The 17598-nt window shown below is 36.1% G+C and overlaps 1 protein-coding gene across 1 annotated transcript in view; it reads left to right on the top strand.

The window, feature by feature from the left end:
• VPS13B (vacuolar protein sorting 13 homolog B (yeast)) overlaps positions 1 to 17598 on the top strand; it is a 502169-nt gene that overhangs the window by 233597 nt on the left and 250974 nt on the right. The window contains 2 exon segments of the mRNA XM_009891830.1: positions 6761 to 6888; positions 15084 to 15318. Of these exon segments, the coding sequence (XP_009890132.1) occupies positions 6761 to 6888; positions 15084 to 15318 (363 nt within the window).

Genomic DNA, 17598 nt, shown 5'->3' with positions numbered 1-17598 from the left:
CTAGCAATAACATCTGCCAGCTCTCTCAGCACTCGCGGGTGCATCCCATCAGGGCCCATGGACTTATGGATGTCCAGCTTGGCCAAGTGGTCTCTGACCTGGTCCTCCTCAACTGAGGGGAAATCTTCCTCCCTCCAGACCTTCTCCCTTGCCTCCAGGGTATGGGATTCATGAGGGACAGCTTTAGCAGTGAAGACCGAAGAAAAGAAGGCATTCAGTAACTCTGCCTTCTCTGTGTCTTCCACCACAAGAGCACCCATCTCATTCATCAGTAGGCCTACATTTTCCCTAGATTTTAGTTAGACCAGCTGATGCTGTGTTAGTGGTTTTATCTGAAGTTTCATCTTAAGCTAATAAACTTTCTATTGAGTACAGTGTGGCAGAATATCACCTGTACTTAGCAAAACTGGATGCAGTTGCTGATATTTTTTTTTCCTAAAGTACAACTAGAATGCTGAACTGGATTCCTGCTAAAATGAGTTGTTGGAATGCAGAAAAACTGGCAAATATGAGAGAAGTCTGTCTGGTGAGAAATCAATGGATTATCTGAAGTATTTGAATTAGTAGGTCTCTATTTCTGCTCAATGAACTGAATGATTATCGTTTATTCATGCCTGCCATGAAATTTATGACTGATGATTTATTTGGGAAGATGAATGAAATTAAATAGATGCTAAATAGGCAAAGTAACATATAGGAATTTAAATCTGATGCTCATTTACCTAGGGTGCCTGAAAATACTAGGATTTTTATATTTTTATAAATGGGGTTTAGTTCTTGGAAGGATTATTTAAAAGGAATGTCTCCAGGGACAGATGATTTATAGTAACTTTTAAATGGCTGGACAGTCACATACCTATATTGGAAAATAATTATTGTGAGTTTTCATAGCTAGTAAAATGTTTGACTTTAGTGTTATGATGGTGTGATTTCTTCATTTCTGTGTATGGATTTCAAAAACATCAGTAGCACAAAGCCAGTGTAGTATATCAAACCTACTTTCTGTATGGAGAAATTCAAAGTTGAGAGAAAAAGAATGGGTGCTTATTTTTAGATTATATGAAAAGACTAAGGAACTTTCAGTGTATTTTTAAAAAGGCCGAAAACTAGGCAGAATTCCTCCTGCATTTACCAGAAAAGTTTTTGCAAATCCAAAGGCTGAAATTCTTACTTCATAGTACAAAATCTATTTGGAATGGTAAGCAAGATTAAGGGAAATTCAGGCATGGTCTTTAGATATGAACACATATATGACACGTTTTTGTAATTACTAATGTAGTAGCTCAGTTTTGCCTGTGAAAGGCTGTTATTGATTTGTATGAAAGTGTCAGTCCTTTTATTTTTGTTTCCAGAACTAAATAGGTATTTTTTGCCAGAAATATTGCAGCAGTCATTAAAAATTTGGTGGGAGAAAATGCTGACCGTAGCCATTCCGTATTCAACCCCCATTTTCACACAGAAAGATCCTTTATGTTAATATCACATTTGTCTTTGTTTACTGACATATGTTTACTCTAGAAAAAGGCATGTTGGGTAAAAAGTCAAAAGCCTCTCTATTTTAACACTTGTTCTGCTGCTAACTCATTGAATGACCATTCTAATGTAGTCACTACAACTCTGTGCTGCTGTTTCCCTGGGTGTAAAGGGCTTGCTCTGCTTCCTTGTCAGGCATGTGTGGCTCAATTATTGTCTTGATTGACAAAAGTAATGTATTATCTGCACCGTTAGTAAAGTAGAATGCAAAAATGCTCAAAGCCCAGTAAATAAATTATTTATGCAAAGACTGTTCAGTATGTGGGTAAATATATTGCATATTTTTATGACCTTGAAAGGACTTTCTGCTGTTAATTAAGTTTTTTATTCTCAAGCATCCTGATGAAGAGTGCAAACTTTTTTACACACAGATCGTCATAGTCTATCCTTAGGCAAAAAATCTCAGTTACTTGAATAATTGAAATTGAAATATCAGCCATACGGGAATGGAGGCATAGGGAATAACTTCTCTTATGATACTGCAAAAATAAAATGGGAATATTTCTGAAACACTTCTGATGGATACTGATGGTACAGAAAATATTGGCAAATACAGCTTTGAGCTTCACTCAATACTTTTAATAAGCCTGCTACTTGGATTAACTTTTAATTTTTAAATTGGATTGTGGGAAGAAATAGTACATTAGGATAGATAGTATTTTTAACAAGATATTCCTCTGTTTTTGCAATTTCTTACATACGTAAAATATTTTAATATCAAATCATGGAACAAAATATTATGTGGAAATGCATTCTATGAGAACAGAACACGTTTCTTTGGCCATTGTATATCTATGCACAAAAGTGTGAATAATTTGTAATTCTTTCGTACATCTCTCTGTATAGACATATATGTTCTGTTGTGTTGCAAATGTAAAAATATGTAGACTTATGAGGAAAATTGGAATGCAAACCTAAGGACAAACAAGTTTTTATAAAAAAACAAGTCTCACTGAATTTTTACTTTTGCTCAACATTATATATAGAAACCAAAAGCTGCTGGTTTACAGAAAAGAGCAAGTAAGTTTTAAGTAGGTGGTGGTGTTTTTTTTGGGGGGGAGAGGGATTAGTTTTTGTTTTGTTTTACATATGAAAAAAACAATTAATCTTCCTGCAAAAAAAATTCTGTGGGCCATTTAGATTTTTTCAGAGTTGTTTGAAGTTTGAATTTTCTCCTCCACTGCATTTTAATCTCATTTCTAATCCCTTAGACCCCTTGATCAGTTCCTTAATGGCTTGCATTTGTTGCAAACACCTTGGTATTTTTGTTTTTATTTCTGATAAAAAGCCCTATTTAATGCATGAAAATGTGAAAAGATATTAAGAAATCCCAATGAGTTCTTTGACGCTATGGAGACTACTTTTAGTTTTAGCAAAGGAACAATCTTTACAGAAAAAGCCAGGTAATAACAGTACACTTTCCTTTGATTTCTTCTTTTAATTACTATTGATGTTCATGTGTGTTTCTGTCATGGCCTCTTAGTAACTATGATTAGTTTGCAATAGGATTTTTCTCAGCTTAGCTCACTTCTGATGTGTGAGAAGCTATATGACAGATGATTTGATGTGGGAAGGAAAGCGTGGCTGGCTTGTTGAGATCATATGACAGATGCATTTTGAGTATGGGCATATGGTAGGATGGTGGTGATGCTATCCTATTGCAGGCTGCTGTATGGGTGTCTCTCCATACGCCTTGTCTTTCCGTAGGAGCTCTCTGAGCTTTTGGGGATCACTTGAAAGTATGGGTTCGCCTGCAACAGAATAACCTTTTCCAACCAGAGAGAACCAGAACGAAACTGCTGCCCTCTTAATGCATGAGGTATCTGAGGCACTGAATATTCATAGCACAGAATAGTGCCGTTTTCCCCAAAGATCTCTTTATTTTTAAAACTTTTGAGTATTTTATGGATCAGACTTCTAAAGCAACCAGTTCCCAGTAGGCTAAAAAACATAAAGACGGAGGCATATATCTATATAAGAAAGACACCTCTATCTAGAATTTATACCTGTAAGTCTTGCTTAATGTCATCTCCTACAAAGACAGTATGTTTATGATTCATTTTGCAGGATTGCCACTTGGAGCTCCTTCTATACTTTAACTAGAAATTGTGGGGGGAAAAAAAAAAAAAAAAAAGAAAATTGCTGCTACTGGTAGCTCAATCCTAATTGATCTGATCAGGCCTTTAAAAAAAGTATGCTCATTTCCAGTGTGTGTTCTGAAATTGATGGTGAGTGTGGTAGCATCTGAGTGATTGATAGTTGACTGAAATAGTTGTGGAGTATATTTTTACAAAAGTACCAGTTACACAATATGGGACTAGGAGATGACAGTAGGAGCACTTTAGTTTCCGTATACAGGTTTTCTTAAGAATTCAGTTTGTACAACCTGAAGCAGCCCCCCTCCTCTTTTTTCTCCTCATCAGTTTTTTTCATGCAAATCATATTTTCTGTCTAGCTATTGCTGAGTGGCTCCTGGCTTCGACACAAGGCTGATTACAGTGCCAGGAAATGTTCCTAGGTTTTGAGTTCAGTAGTAGCTGAGTAGCATAATTATTTTAGGAGATTAACCTTCAGACTGAGGCAGATGGAGCTGATCCAGTCTACATGTCTACTTTAGAGGACTAGCCAAACACACATGATAGCCACACCAGAATGCTACAGTCTCTTAGCCACTGTTGCCTACTGATGGCCTTGCCTGACAGGGAATTAAGACATTGTTCTGTCCCCGCATCCCTTCAGACAAAACTCAGGTACTTACCAGTACAGAAAAAAAAATGAACAGAGGACTTCTTTTCAGGAGTTACTTCTGTGCTTGATTCTTTTTTCCACTCTGAAACACTTCTTTTTAGTTCTTTATTTTTATTTTTACTTTCTCTGTTTTCCATGATTTCTGGTTGAATGGTTCCTTATCTGTTTGTTGGGTTTCAAGGGTTTTGGTTTTTTGGTCTTCCAGTTGAGTATCAGGTATTACAGTGAAGCTGTTGTCTATCATGGATATTCCTGGAATTTGAATCAGCTTTGCAGGTTTGAATTGTACATATATGGAGAGAAACAAGTGGTGCTTTGGCCAGCTAATTTTATTTTTAATTCGCAGATAGCTGTTTCTGGCATTAAAAGGTTGATTCCCCTAATTGAGAGAGAATTAGCAGTGTGTGTGCTTCCCAGTGAACAAAACATGGGAGACAGGAACAAAACCTAGCTTTAGATCCCTCTTAGGAGGAATGCACTTGTTCGGTGATATAGGATGTTAATTATTGCCTGCTGATTGTGCTGCAAAATATATAATGTTACATTGAATTTAGCTATTCATCCTGACCTGAAACATTCCTGCCTGTGAGATTTCTGGAGTCTTACAGTGACTTTGTATACTGTTCTCACCCTTATCCACACTTGTATTCTGGAGTTCTATGCACCAGTAACTCTTTTATTCTAACATTTTTTGATACTGAAGCTGTTCCTGATTCTTACCTTGTAATATGTGTAGTGTAGGGTCTGACTACACAGAGAAGATGGTGTGAACTGAGGTAGGGTAAGAAGTTAAAGCAGAACAGCTATTCCTCACTGAATGCATTTGTTTTAAGTTAATCCATTCATAGCGTGGATGGAATACTCACTGCATGGCACAAAAGTGTCCACATGAGAAAATATTATGAAATAGCTACTCCACGCTGCTTCTTCATATGAGCAACTTCCTTGTTTGTCTCTCCAGCACAGCTGACAACAAACACTCCTGAAATGTCACGCTTTTTCCATTCTCATGATCCAATTGTCATTCTTTATCGTTCTAGAAGATCTATAATTGGAGCCAGGAATATCTGAGAGAACTAACTATACTGCAGGCATAAACCTTCTCTTTCAGTCTTTTGACCACCTCTCTCTTTGAATTTTTTGATTCCCCATCAGTTTAATAAAGTTAATGCTTCTCTTTTCAGATCATTAAAAATACTACTTGTTGAAGGATTTTCTCTAGAATATTAATCAACTCTGGTCTTTTCTAGTCTTGATGGGAAAAATGTCACAAATTAATTCCTCAAGTGGCATTAACGTTGCACACTCTTGGCAGATATTCACCTCTCAGATGTTTCTTTTTTAATTCCTTGCAAGTTGCCTTGCATGATCAAAACTGTCTGAAGAACCAGTGATGCATATCAAGGGTCATATACTTTTGCTTACCCGAGTTCACTTGATAGCATAATTCTGTTTTAAGAATTTTTCTGTAGTTTGTATGCCACAGGTTTCTCCTGGCTGAATAATTGGGAGATATAAATTGTCACACTTGTGCTGATTTCAATTTAGTTTTAAATGAAGCCATGAAGACTTCATAATTTATTCCTGAAGTTTTGTCAGCTCAACAACGTGTAGGCCAAAACTGAAAATATTGAAGAAGCTGACAATAATTTGGTGGGTATCCCAAAACATAAGAGGGAGGATATTCTTTAAGAGATGACAGGAGGAACTATGTACCACTCATACAGTCTTTAATGAATTTGTAGTTACTACTTGATCTCCTCACTAGTCCTCTTTTGAAGTTCTACTGTGCTCGTATTCAATTAAATGCTTCTGTTCTTTAGAATCTTTTCATATTGATGTTATCTAATAACTAACAATTTAAGGGAATTTCTTTTTTTACTAGAATACATTAAATTTTCCTGAAATATTTCATACTTTACTACTTTTAAGCTTCACAATGTAAGAAAATGGTTTATTTTTTATGCCTTTTTTTTTGGAAGCATATTTGAGTTTTTAAGTGATTTTTTTCAAATTAAAAAAAATCAAAATCAAAACAAATCAAGAGCAGTAATTTAATATGGGCTTTCTTTCATTTCTTACAACGTGTTTAGAGACCTAAAACCTTTTTTTAGATTACACTGGCAGCAATGTGTGTGAAAACCTCTTGGATTGCTATTCCGTCACCAAATAGGTTATCACCCTTTGAAAACTGTCTTAATTTGCTTAGGTCAAGCATTCATCATAATATTTTCTTAGCAGTTTACATTTAAAAAAAATAAACATTTCATTTCATTGCATTTCTCACCAGGCTTAACTGATACAGTTGTATTGCCAAGTTTAAAACTGATAATAGACACACTATTATTAAGTCCACAGTGAGATAAATAGTGAGAGAAAATATCTTTTAGAATTTAAAATAAGTAATCCTGTTCTTCGCTACCAGTATGTATATTAATTACCTATTCTTTGTGTAACTGAGTTTTGTTGTTTGCATTAGAATCTCGTCCTTTGTCACTTCCTGTGAAAACCATGCTGAACTCATCTGAGAGCTGCAGAAGTCCTGAAGAAAGAATGAAGGAATTTATTGGAATAGTGTGGAATGCAGTTAAACGCCTTACACTTCAGGTAAGATGAAAAGGAAGTGAAAAGCCCGTGTCTTTCCAAACTTTATGATACTTTTTATGCATCCTAGTGCTTTTTATTAGATGGTTTTTAGAGGAGCTCCCAGGTTTTATTGTCTCATTTCAGTAGTTTCAAGGTCTTAGAGAATGAAAAATAAACTATAGATTTTTGTTAAATTAGGCAAAGAATGCTTTAGGTTTAGAGTATTAGTTTTCAAAATACGTTTTTATACCTTAAAAAAAAAATACATGAAGAAAAAATGGTTGTCACACTTTTCTGTATTATAAACAAAGCTGTATACCTTTTTATCCATAGTTAGGTTTGCAAAATATGGTCCTTTCTAAAAATATCTTGGGAAAGTGTGTATGATAAATGCTTTTTTTGGGTCTGTGATACAATATGATGTTATACAATGATGTCTCAGCTGCTTATTTGTCTACCTTTTCATAAAGGGCAAGGAGATGACCACTCATATTAAACCATTTCATCCTACACTGCTCGAGATTGTGATCGCTAATCAGTAAAAGCAGAAGTTTCATGTAGCCGTATATATGCATGCTATACACAAAAAAGACCATGTTAGCAGTCTAGTGTTAAGATTACATGATCAAATACTAGATGGCTTAGAAATGCTGGAATTAGGATTCTGTTCTTCCAAATATATATCAAGTACCTGCTTAGAAATGACCCTAACTTAGAATTATTATAATCTGTGCCTTTTGAACAGGACATTCGATGAGACTGGCATTTCATGGTACACCAGAAAAACTGGTTTTGTGTTAAAATAAAATTAAAAGAAAATACACCCCCGTCCTATTTCTGACAGAAAGTAATCTTTGAATGCCTGTTCCTTCTTCCTACCAAGAAATATAGTTATTTATATACAGGCTTATCCCAGAACCCGTGTCTGTTTTTTCTTCTCATTCATGCAGAAAGTACTAGAAGGTTTGAAAGTTGAAGTTTTGCCTGAGCAAGAACTTCAGACTTGTGACTTGATTGTAGAACATGCAGAAGTTGAGGGGATACTTTCTATTAACTCTACTAACCTGCTTAACTCTGACTAATCAAGGCACAAATACAGGCTGGGTGGAGAATGGATTGAGAGCAGCCCTGAGGAGAAGGACTTGGGGGTCTTTGTTGATGAGAAGCTCAACATGACACGGCAATGTGTGTTCGCAGCCCAGAAGGCCAACTGCATCCTGGGCTGCATCAAAAGAAGCATGGCCAGCAAGTCGAGAGAGGTGATTCTGCCCCTCTGCTCCACTCTGGTGAGACCCCACCTGGAGTACTGCATCCAGCTCTGGGGCCAACATAAGAAGGACATGGACCTGTTGGAGTGAGTCCAGAGGAGGGACACGAAGATGATCAGGGGGCTGTAGCACCTCTCCTATGAAGACAGGCTGAGAGAGTTGGGGTTGTTCAGGCTGGAGAAGAGAAGGCTCAGGGGAGAGCTTATAGCAGCCTTTCAGTACTTAAAGGCGGCCTACAGGGAAGATGGGGAGGGACTCTTTATCAGGGAGTCTAGGGATAAGATGATGGGTAATGGTGTTAAACTGAAAGAGGGTAGGTTTGGATTAGCTATTAGGAAGGAATTCTTTACTGTGAGGGTGGTGAGGCACTGGAACAGGTTGCCCAGAGAGTTTGTGGAGGCCTCATCCCTGGATTTGTTTGAGGCCAGGCTGGATGGTGCTCTGAGCAACCTGGTATAGTGGGAGGTGTCCCTCCCCATGGCAGGGGGGTTGGAACTAGATGATCTTTAAGGTCCCTTCGAACTCTAACCATTCTATGATTCTATAAGTCTATTTAGTTTTCAGCCAGCTCTTTCATCATTCTTTCATGAGTATTTTGCTTGTTTTCCTTTCTTTTTTAATGTTGTCACCACTGGAGATTAAAATGGCTAGATAAGGGGAGTCAAGAGAGATAGTCTGTAAGCTATTTGAAGGAAGCAGTGTATTTTTGTTATGTGTCTGGGTGGTACCTACCACAATGAGACTCCATATGTAAATGAGGCTTACAGGTTGAGTTATAATAAAAACGTAATAATTAGGATGATGAAGGGCTGGATCCTTTATAAATGGGGAAAATTGAATCAGGACTAAGGTATTCTGTTTGTATATTTTTCAAGGTATGCTTTGTTATGTGAGCAACCAGGAAAGTGAATATTTTTTTTTTTTTAAGAATAGTTAAGATACTGACCAGCTAAAAATAATGCTTGCCTGTTACTGAAAATAAATAAATAAAAAAGTTTGTGTTTGAACTAGTGGGGGTTTTTTTGTGGAGATGAAAGCTGATGACAGTGATAGGGACATGTTTTCTCAGACAGTAAATTCTAAATAATTCACTGCTCTGACAATGCACTCATGGATTGGAGCTAATACTGGCAGAGAACTTTTTTGTATTAGATACTTTCTAGTGTTTGAGGATGTAGGTTTATTTACTTTTTACAGGTTTTATTGGTAAGGTACTCATGCTTTCAATTTTCATCATTGTGAATATGAAATTATACGTTTAGTCTTTATGTTGAAGTTAAATGGCCCGATGAATTCATACAATAGCTTATACACTTCTGATATGTTTCATTCTTAAGCTTTGATTATGCTTGGTAAAGTATATGCCAGTATCTTGCCAGAAGGACGTTACATGTTACCAGTGAAAAGTTTCAACAGGCTCCAAGGAAATACCACTGGAAAAGTCCAAGAACATGCTTCCAAACAAATGTGAAGTAGTACTTCTATATGAAATATGAAGGATTTATAGATATGCTTGCTGTTCTTTTGATTATTGCTAGTAGTCCCTATGTCTATTTAATTTAAATGTATTTTTCAAGACACACATGTATATGTATAACTTTTTTTTCCTTCAATACCAGCCTAAATGGGAAAGCTGAAATTTGTGCAAGGCAATGTGGAGAGGAAAAGAAGATAAGTGTTACGACTCTGTTTTTCAGTTCAACTACAGCATGATATATTCATTTTATTAAACATAATATGCATTTTATTGAACACATAAATATATTTATATGTTAAATTCTTACAGATTTTCTGTATTTTATTATCATTTGGCATGAAAAAGGCAAATTTCTAGAATATTTTGTCTGGTTAAATGCTGAAGCATTTAGACTCTAAGGTTTTTTCTAAAGCTATTTTCATGTTCCTGGATCTTTTATTAACACAATTGTAGAACAGAAAAGTCTGTAGTTGTCATCAGATAAAACAGAACTTCATAACTTAAAATCATCAAAGGATTATTCATTTAGTGGAAGTTTGAGTAAGTAAATGCATTTGGAACCAAAGTAACTGGAACGTTTATTTTGGATCCAAAGCTGGTACTTGCTTTGCCTTAGCCCTGGCTTGCTCATGATAGAATATTGTGTGAAGATTTTTGTGCATTGGAGTTGTGGTAAGCTATTAGTATTTAAGTGAAAAGACTTTCATACTTAACTATAAAAAAGTTGTTTTTCTTATTTAGTTGTTGTAGGATTTTATATGCAGCCTTGAAGTCTTTTTGGCACTTATACTCTGTAGGAGGGTAATACTTGCTTTTCACGTGTTCTTCATACTAATAGTTGCTAAAATAGTGGAGCAGTATAAACACAATTATTTTTAATTGGTTGTTAATGCTGAATTCCAGCGAGAATAATGAAGGATCTGTATTAAAAGCAAATGAATTAATGAGTAATGTAGCAATGAATGCCAACTAAATAAGAGTGTAATTATTACGTATAAATCTTAGCCAGATATTCCACATGCGTTTAAATATCCCAGAAATTATTTGAAAAAATGAGTCTGTTTCCTGAAATTATTGGAAATAATATTTTCTTTAAAGCATATAAATTGTACAGGATTTTAGTCAAAGTGAAACATTGATTGAAAGAACAGAAATGTAAGGATGAGATTGACTAGAGTTCCTGTTCTTTGAACATTGGTCTTTGTTCATGGGTCAGGAAGAGATTCTGTGATTGTAACTTAGCAGCTATCAGCAGTTATTCAGGAGTTGTGAGATAGGATGATTTTCTTAAGTTGGTTACTTACCACAAAGTGACAAAAAATGAGATTTTCCATAACTAAATAAAAACTTTTTAAAATCAAGCTTTCTTAGCAAAGAATATGAATGCTGTGTAGTGCTAAGACGTGTTTTAAGTGATCAAAGAAAATGTAGCTGATCCTTATTATACTTATTTGTACATACAGGTAGCCTGCACTTAGTTCGCTTACTCGTGTACTCTGCTTTCTGTTTCTATAATTTTTACTTTTTGGCTAACTTCAAAACATGTCTTTCTGGCCTGCCTTTTAAAATTCTAACAAATATCGCGTGTCTGGCTCAACTGCAGATGCTCTAATTGGGTAGAGGCAATTGGGATGTCAGAGGCTGAGGTACGGTCTTATAGTGACCACATCAGAGCACCCCTACATGAGATGCGTAGTGGTGGTTCTTTGCAGTTTTGGAAGTCATTGCAAAATTATATTCTGTATCTGAAACTCCCAGAAAAACACATTAGCCTTTCTGCCAAGAGCATATGATGGATGATGATTAATGCAGAGAGAGGCCATTTCCCAGGAGACGCCTTTATGTGAGTGTCACCTTGTGGGTCATCTTCAATGCCTCTAATTGGTTTATATAGCTATAAAATGTGGGTTAGGGAGGGGAATCTCCTTAGGGTATCACTATCATGAAAGGCTGTAAAATCTCCTGTACAACCTGTCCCATTTCATTTTGCTTGTGCAGGATAACTATGGCATGTCACTTGTTTTGTTTCACTCACTTCCACCCACCCTCCTTAGTTAGGAAGACCTAATTCTTCTGCAGTATGTATTTCACTGTTCTCTCTATCAAGCAACATTCTGTTTGTATAGAATATGAAGTAAAAATACTCCATTTATTCCAGTAACTTAATACTTTCCTTTTTGTACAACAGAGATCTTAAAGTCATTGCACTTTTTTAGGCTTATATATTAGTAAAAGCTTACAGCAATATGCTTTGCGTAACTTTTTAGTGGTAGAAGGGAAAATACTGCTTACTTCATTGGTTTATCATTAGTGGACGTTACTTAGCATGTATAGGCCTTGACATAATAGAAATGAAAATAGGAGGTTATTCTGTTTCAAGAATTTGTAATAATTCCTTCTCTTTAACACATGAATGTGTTCAGTATTGGCAAAAGAACACGTTGCTACCAAAACTGAAATAAGATCCTTGAAACAGAAAGGATGTTGCCATGGAAAAATGAAGTAACACTCAGTGCAGCTGCGAAGCATTAATGAATAGGATATTTTTTTAAAAGATCATTTGTGTTTGGTGTGGCTTGGAGGGTCCCAACCAGATGGTTTCCATGAACAGGATTTGACCCCCAGCTTGAGGACTTCTTACTGGCAGATTACTTCATTTTCTTTCCCTTGGATTGTCAGATCCTTACATTAATGCAAGATTTACTGCTGCAGATTTATATTCAGTTACATAAATCAGTCACATTTTACATTAAATTCACAATTTTAGACACACAGTTTAACAGTTATTTAAAAAGTGTAAAAAGATTTATATGATAGCTTTAATATATGCTATTGATGTAGTTTAATTTTAAGATATTTGGATTACATATATTTTAAAGCACTTTCCGATTGGTGAAGCAATCTGTAGCACACATTCTCACTTTTGTCCAACATATAATCCCATCATTTTAGATGCACTCTTCCATTCCTTCACTGGAACTTATTAGACAGATCTCCAGATTCTGTCAGATAAACATACACAGATTCTGTTGAAGTTGATAGTTGTGTGTAAGCAGAATCTGCCTCTGAGAAATCCAACAGGTGCAATTCAATTTTGCACTTATTGGGCCCTTGTGCATCCAAGTTGGCAATTTCTTATGTAATTATAGTAACTGCATGATTTACCCTAAAATGTGAAACTTTGCCATATGTTCATTGTGTTTGCCTTTGAAATCTTGTGATAATGTTTTGCAAAACTTATTTATTCATATAAAACTTCAAATGAAACACAAGCAAGCAAACCATATCTGTAAGCAAGTCTATAATATTACATATGGAGGGCCTGATGTTGTTATGTAAATGCCACCAAAATTCATGGTCCAACTCCCATTCAGTTGTTTGAAAATGAATGGTAAAGTAATGCCTACGTAAACAGGAATTTCCCTCAGGCGTTTGAAGGAGTGAAACTGCAAAGTAAAATGAAACAAAGATGATCTGAAGAACTTGTCTTCAGTAAAAAGCTGTACTGAACTGTGAATTAAGTGTAAAAACTCTACTGAGTATTGAGATCTCTTCTCAAGAGTACTTTGTAAATTATCTCTTGTGGATCCTGCTGCTGGTAATATGATGAAGTATAGTATCTCTCCAAATTGGTGGAATTTTTGGATTATTATTACCACATGGTTTGTATATCCAGGCAGCATTTGATGTTAATCATCATGGATACATATATGAAGAATGGATGATTTGTTATAAACTGTTTACTCAGCAAATGCACTGATAAAACAAAAGTTATACTGATCATAAGTTCTTTTGTCATCTATTTATCATTATCCCACAATGGCTTGACCTGCAACCTATTACTAATAGACCAGAAAACGATCTAATGTGTCACTGTAAATTTGCAAATTGACACAATGACTAATTTACCAGTTAAAAAAAATAAAAATAATCCAAATCTATTACATCTGTAACAATACACTGTTGCTTTTCATCCAGTATAAATAAAGTACACTCTGCAACCTTGGATCAATAAACTACTTATCAAAGATGTAATTAACTTAATTTTACAACTCAAACACTTCTAAAACTAGAAACAAACATAGACTTCATGTAACAATGTATTTATTTTTGCAAAATTCTACTTTTATTTTTCTGCAGTGAATTCTTGTCAGTTTGTTTAAGCAAAAGGGCACAAAAATGCTGAAATAAAGATGAATATCTGTGTTCTTCTCACTAGGCTGGCACAGTGCTGAAAAATTCCAGCTCAATTGCAAATCACTGTTGCGGTCTTCAGGGACTATTAGCCTTCAGGGGAGGTGTCGTGGTCCTCAAACCAGGACAGGAGGGTACTGAGTACAAACCTAGGTTATCAGTTTTAAGCTGTGATGTTTTTAATGATGTCAGATGAAGAGATTCTGTTGTGTAAGTTTACAGCAAACAAATGTTCTTCTATCACAACTACAATTAATGTCTTGCGTCCAACATTTTGTACACTAGACTTTTCCAAACTATTGTGAAGAAATGAAGTGAATCATAGTTTGTACTCACTTAAAGCATTCAAGTGTGCAGGCTGTTCGGGCTATTCGATATCCAGGTGCAGAATATTACTTGTAAGAGCCAAGGAAGACTTAACAGTCTGCAGCTTACACCACCTCCGAGCTAACAAGTCGTGATGAGTTCAGTTCTTCGTTTGGGCTCAATCAGCCCTGCTAGAAGCTCATAAGGAGATGGTAGAATGGTCAGATATATTTCAGGGTAACAGCATTGCTTTAAAATGAAGGACAAAAAAGTGCTGTTTCACATGAAACCATATGCACTACTTTTGATTTGCAATGAAAACAGGACAAAAGCTGTACAAACTTTGTGAACTTTATTAATGTCTCTTTCTCTTGGTGTATGTGTGTGCCTATCCATTTCTTTTAAAGTCAGTTTTTCAGTAACGTTTATATCTTTCCTCGTTTGTCTGATGATCAACCTTTTTGTACATGCTCATTACTGTTGATGACAAAGCAAAGACAGAATTTTCCCTGAAATAGATCTTTATAGAAGTCTTTATGAAAAGTAACAGCATATAAAATATTGGTTAGTTCTAGAGGCTTTTGCTAACAAAACCTAATGAACTGCAAAAAGAGATCTTTCTCAGCTTTATTCTGAGAACATTTTCTGATTCAATTATGCTTCTTGTAAAAAGCTGTTGAAATGTAGATAGATGTATGTTCACTTTTTATGGCAACACCTTTCTGATCAAATTTACAGGCCAAAATCACACGTTTTCTTCCCTCCCCTCCCATAGTCATAATTTACAAGAATATATTATTTTCCAACTTTTTGTGTCTTCTTTCCTCTTAATTCAACTAAAAGCTAAGACTAGTTTCAATCAACTGTGAGGGATGGGTAACCTGAGATTTTGTACCAAGATGAATACTTCACATCAGGGGAAAAAATGGTAGTCTGTTTCTGAGAAATCTTTCTTGGCTTTGTTTTTTCAGCTTGAAGTGCAATCTTGTTGTGTATTCCTTCCGAATGACAGCCTGCCTTCCCCAAGTACTATTGTATCGGGTGACATTCCTGGGACTGTGCGAAGCTGGTACCACGGGCAGGCCAGTATGCCTGGCACACTTGTCGTCTGCTTGCCTCAGATAAAGATTATGAGTGCTGGACACAAACACATGGAACCATTGCAGGAAATCCCATTTGTTGTGCTGAGACCCATCCTGGAAGAAGGTAGTGTGATAAATTCAAAATACTTACTCTTTAATTTCCATTTTTAACTGTTACGAAAATTATCTTCATTTTATTTTGAAGACTTCTGATGTTGTGCTGCTTTTTTAGCAGTATGTTATGTATTATTGATGGCTAGAAATACTAATGACAAGGTTTGCCCCACAAAGTGAAACTCATCATCAAGGAGCTAGTTCTTTGATATCTTTTGTATGTTTCTTGAAGCCAGAAGAATTCAGAAGTGCAGTTTTTACCTTCATTGGTTTTGTCATTTGAGTTACTGTGTAGCCACAAACGGTTGGTTTGACACAACAGGAGGGGGCAGTGAGTTGCGAATTCTAAGACAGAATGGAGGCAGGTTAGGAAAAACTTCTCATGCCACCGTTGCTGGCCAAAGAAAAAAAAAAAGTCTTGGGTCTAACATTCAGACTGGATATTAGGAAAAAGGTTCTTCACTGAGAGGGTGGTCGGTCACTGGAACAGACTCCACAGGGCAGTGGTCACAGCACCAAGTCTGTCAGAGTTCAAGCAGCATCTGGATAATGCTCTTAGTCATATGGTATAGCTTTAGGTAGTCCTGCAAGGACCAGGGAGGTGGACTTGATGATCCTATGGGTCCCTTCCAATTTGAAATATTCTGTGATTCTATGTGAGACAAGAAAAGACATTCATAAATATAGCAGACTATTGAAAGAAAAAAATGTTACTTTAATTTTTTACTTTATTGGTAATCGTGATAGGCAACAGTTGTGTTCTATTTTGTGGCTATAGGGATTGTAGCAAAGTTTTTGTAGATTTGAAGAAAAAACATTGAGAAGATTTGTGCAAGTGTTTATGGGGGGATGCTCTTGTGCATAGGCTCAGGTTGTGAAAAAGTACAGTAGTTCTTATTTGAAAAACTAATACTTGATACAGGTTTGAGATGTAGACCAATTTGAGGCAAGAATCAGCTTTTAACATTCTGCAACTGACTGAGAATTGGAAGGAGGGGATAAACTGTAAAGGACCAAGCAAAATACATTTCTTTTTTTAAATAGAGCTGTTAGAAATAATCAAAGTAAACAGTAAATGGGTTTACAGCATTATTCTGAAGGAATACTGATATACAAATCTTATTCTACAGATATTCATATGAAAAATTGTGTATTGGAAATAGGTGAGGCAAATATCCCTAACAGTCTTGAGTCTTGGGGTTTCAGTTGATTTTAATGGCATCCATGAGATCTAGCCTTAGATCCAAGTTTAAAATTTCAGTGGAAAAGCCAGTTGTTGTGGTTTAACGCCAGCAGGCAGCTCAGCCCGGCACAGCCACTTACTCCCCCTTAGTGGGACGGGGAGAGAATTGGAAGGGTAAAAGTGAGAAAACTCATGGGTTGAGATAGAGACAGTATAATAGGTAAAGCAAAAGCCGCACACGCAAGCAAAGCAAAATATGGAATTAATTTGCTGCTTCCCATTGGCAGGCAGGTGTTCAGCCATCTCCAGGAAAGCAGGACTCCATCACACATAACGGCTACTTGGGAAGACAAATGCTGTAACTCCAAATGTCCTTCCCCTTCCTTCTTCCCCCAGCTTTTATTGCTGAGCATGACATCATACAGTATGGTATATCCCTTTGGTCAGTTGAGGTCAGCTGTCCCAGCTATGTCCTCTCCCAACTTCTCGTGTACCCCCAACCTACTCACTGGTGGGCTGGTGTTAGAAGCAGAAAACGTCTTAGCACTGTGCAAGCAGTGCTCAGCAATAACTAAAACATCCCTGCATTATCAACACTGTTTTCATCACAAATCCAAAACACAGCACGATACCAGCTACTATGAAGAAAATGAACTCTATCCCAGCCAAAACCAGTACATCGGTGTACAGTTAGTTCATCATTGTATTCTTGAATCTTTTGAAAGATTTGTTGCTGTTTTGTGTATTTCTTCTAAGCTGAAGAGAGGGAGATGCAACAATTTTCCTGTTTTCTGGGAAAACTATTCTGTTTTCTGCATACTTATTGCTGAAACATAAACAATTATAAAGGATATGATATGAAAAATTGTCAAAAGCATGTTCAAGAGCTGCTCCTGCCATCTGAAATTTGTTTGGGTTTGTGTTTTCTCTATCCCTTTGTTCTACCACTTACATTGGACCCTTTTCCTCCTTCCTGTATTTTACCTTAAGTCACAGCAACAAAAATAAAGTTGTAGTTTTTAATAATGGAAGTCATATTAGAGATCCTGCCAATCGAAAAGGTAAAAAAAAAAAAAAAAGAAAAAAAAAAAGAGAAAAAAAAAAAAA

This window comes from Charadrius vociferus, unplaced genomic scaffold (genome assembly GCF_000708025.1).
Source record: "Charadrius vociferus isolate BGI_N301 unplaced genomic scaffold, ASM70802v2 scaffold15, whole genome shotgun sequence".
NCBI classification, from domain to species: Eukaryota; Metazoa; Chordata; class Aves; order Charadriiformes; family Charadriidae; genus Charadrius; species Charadrius vociferus.
Note: the sequence above shows the minus strand (reverse complement) of the source record. Positions and strands in the feature narration are given on the sequence as shown.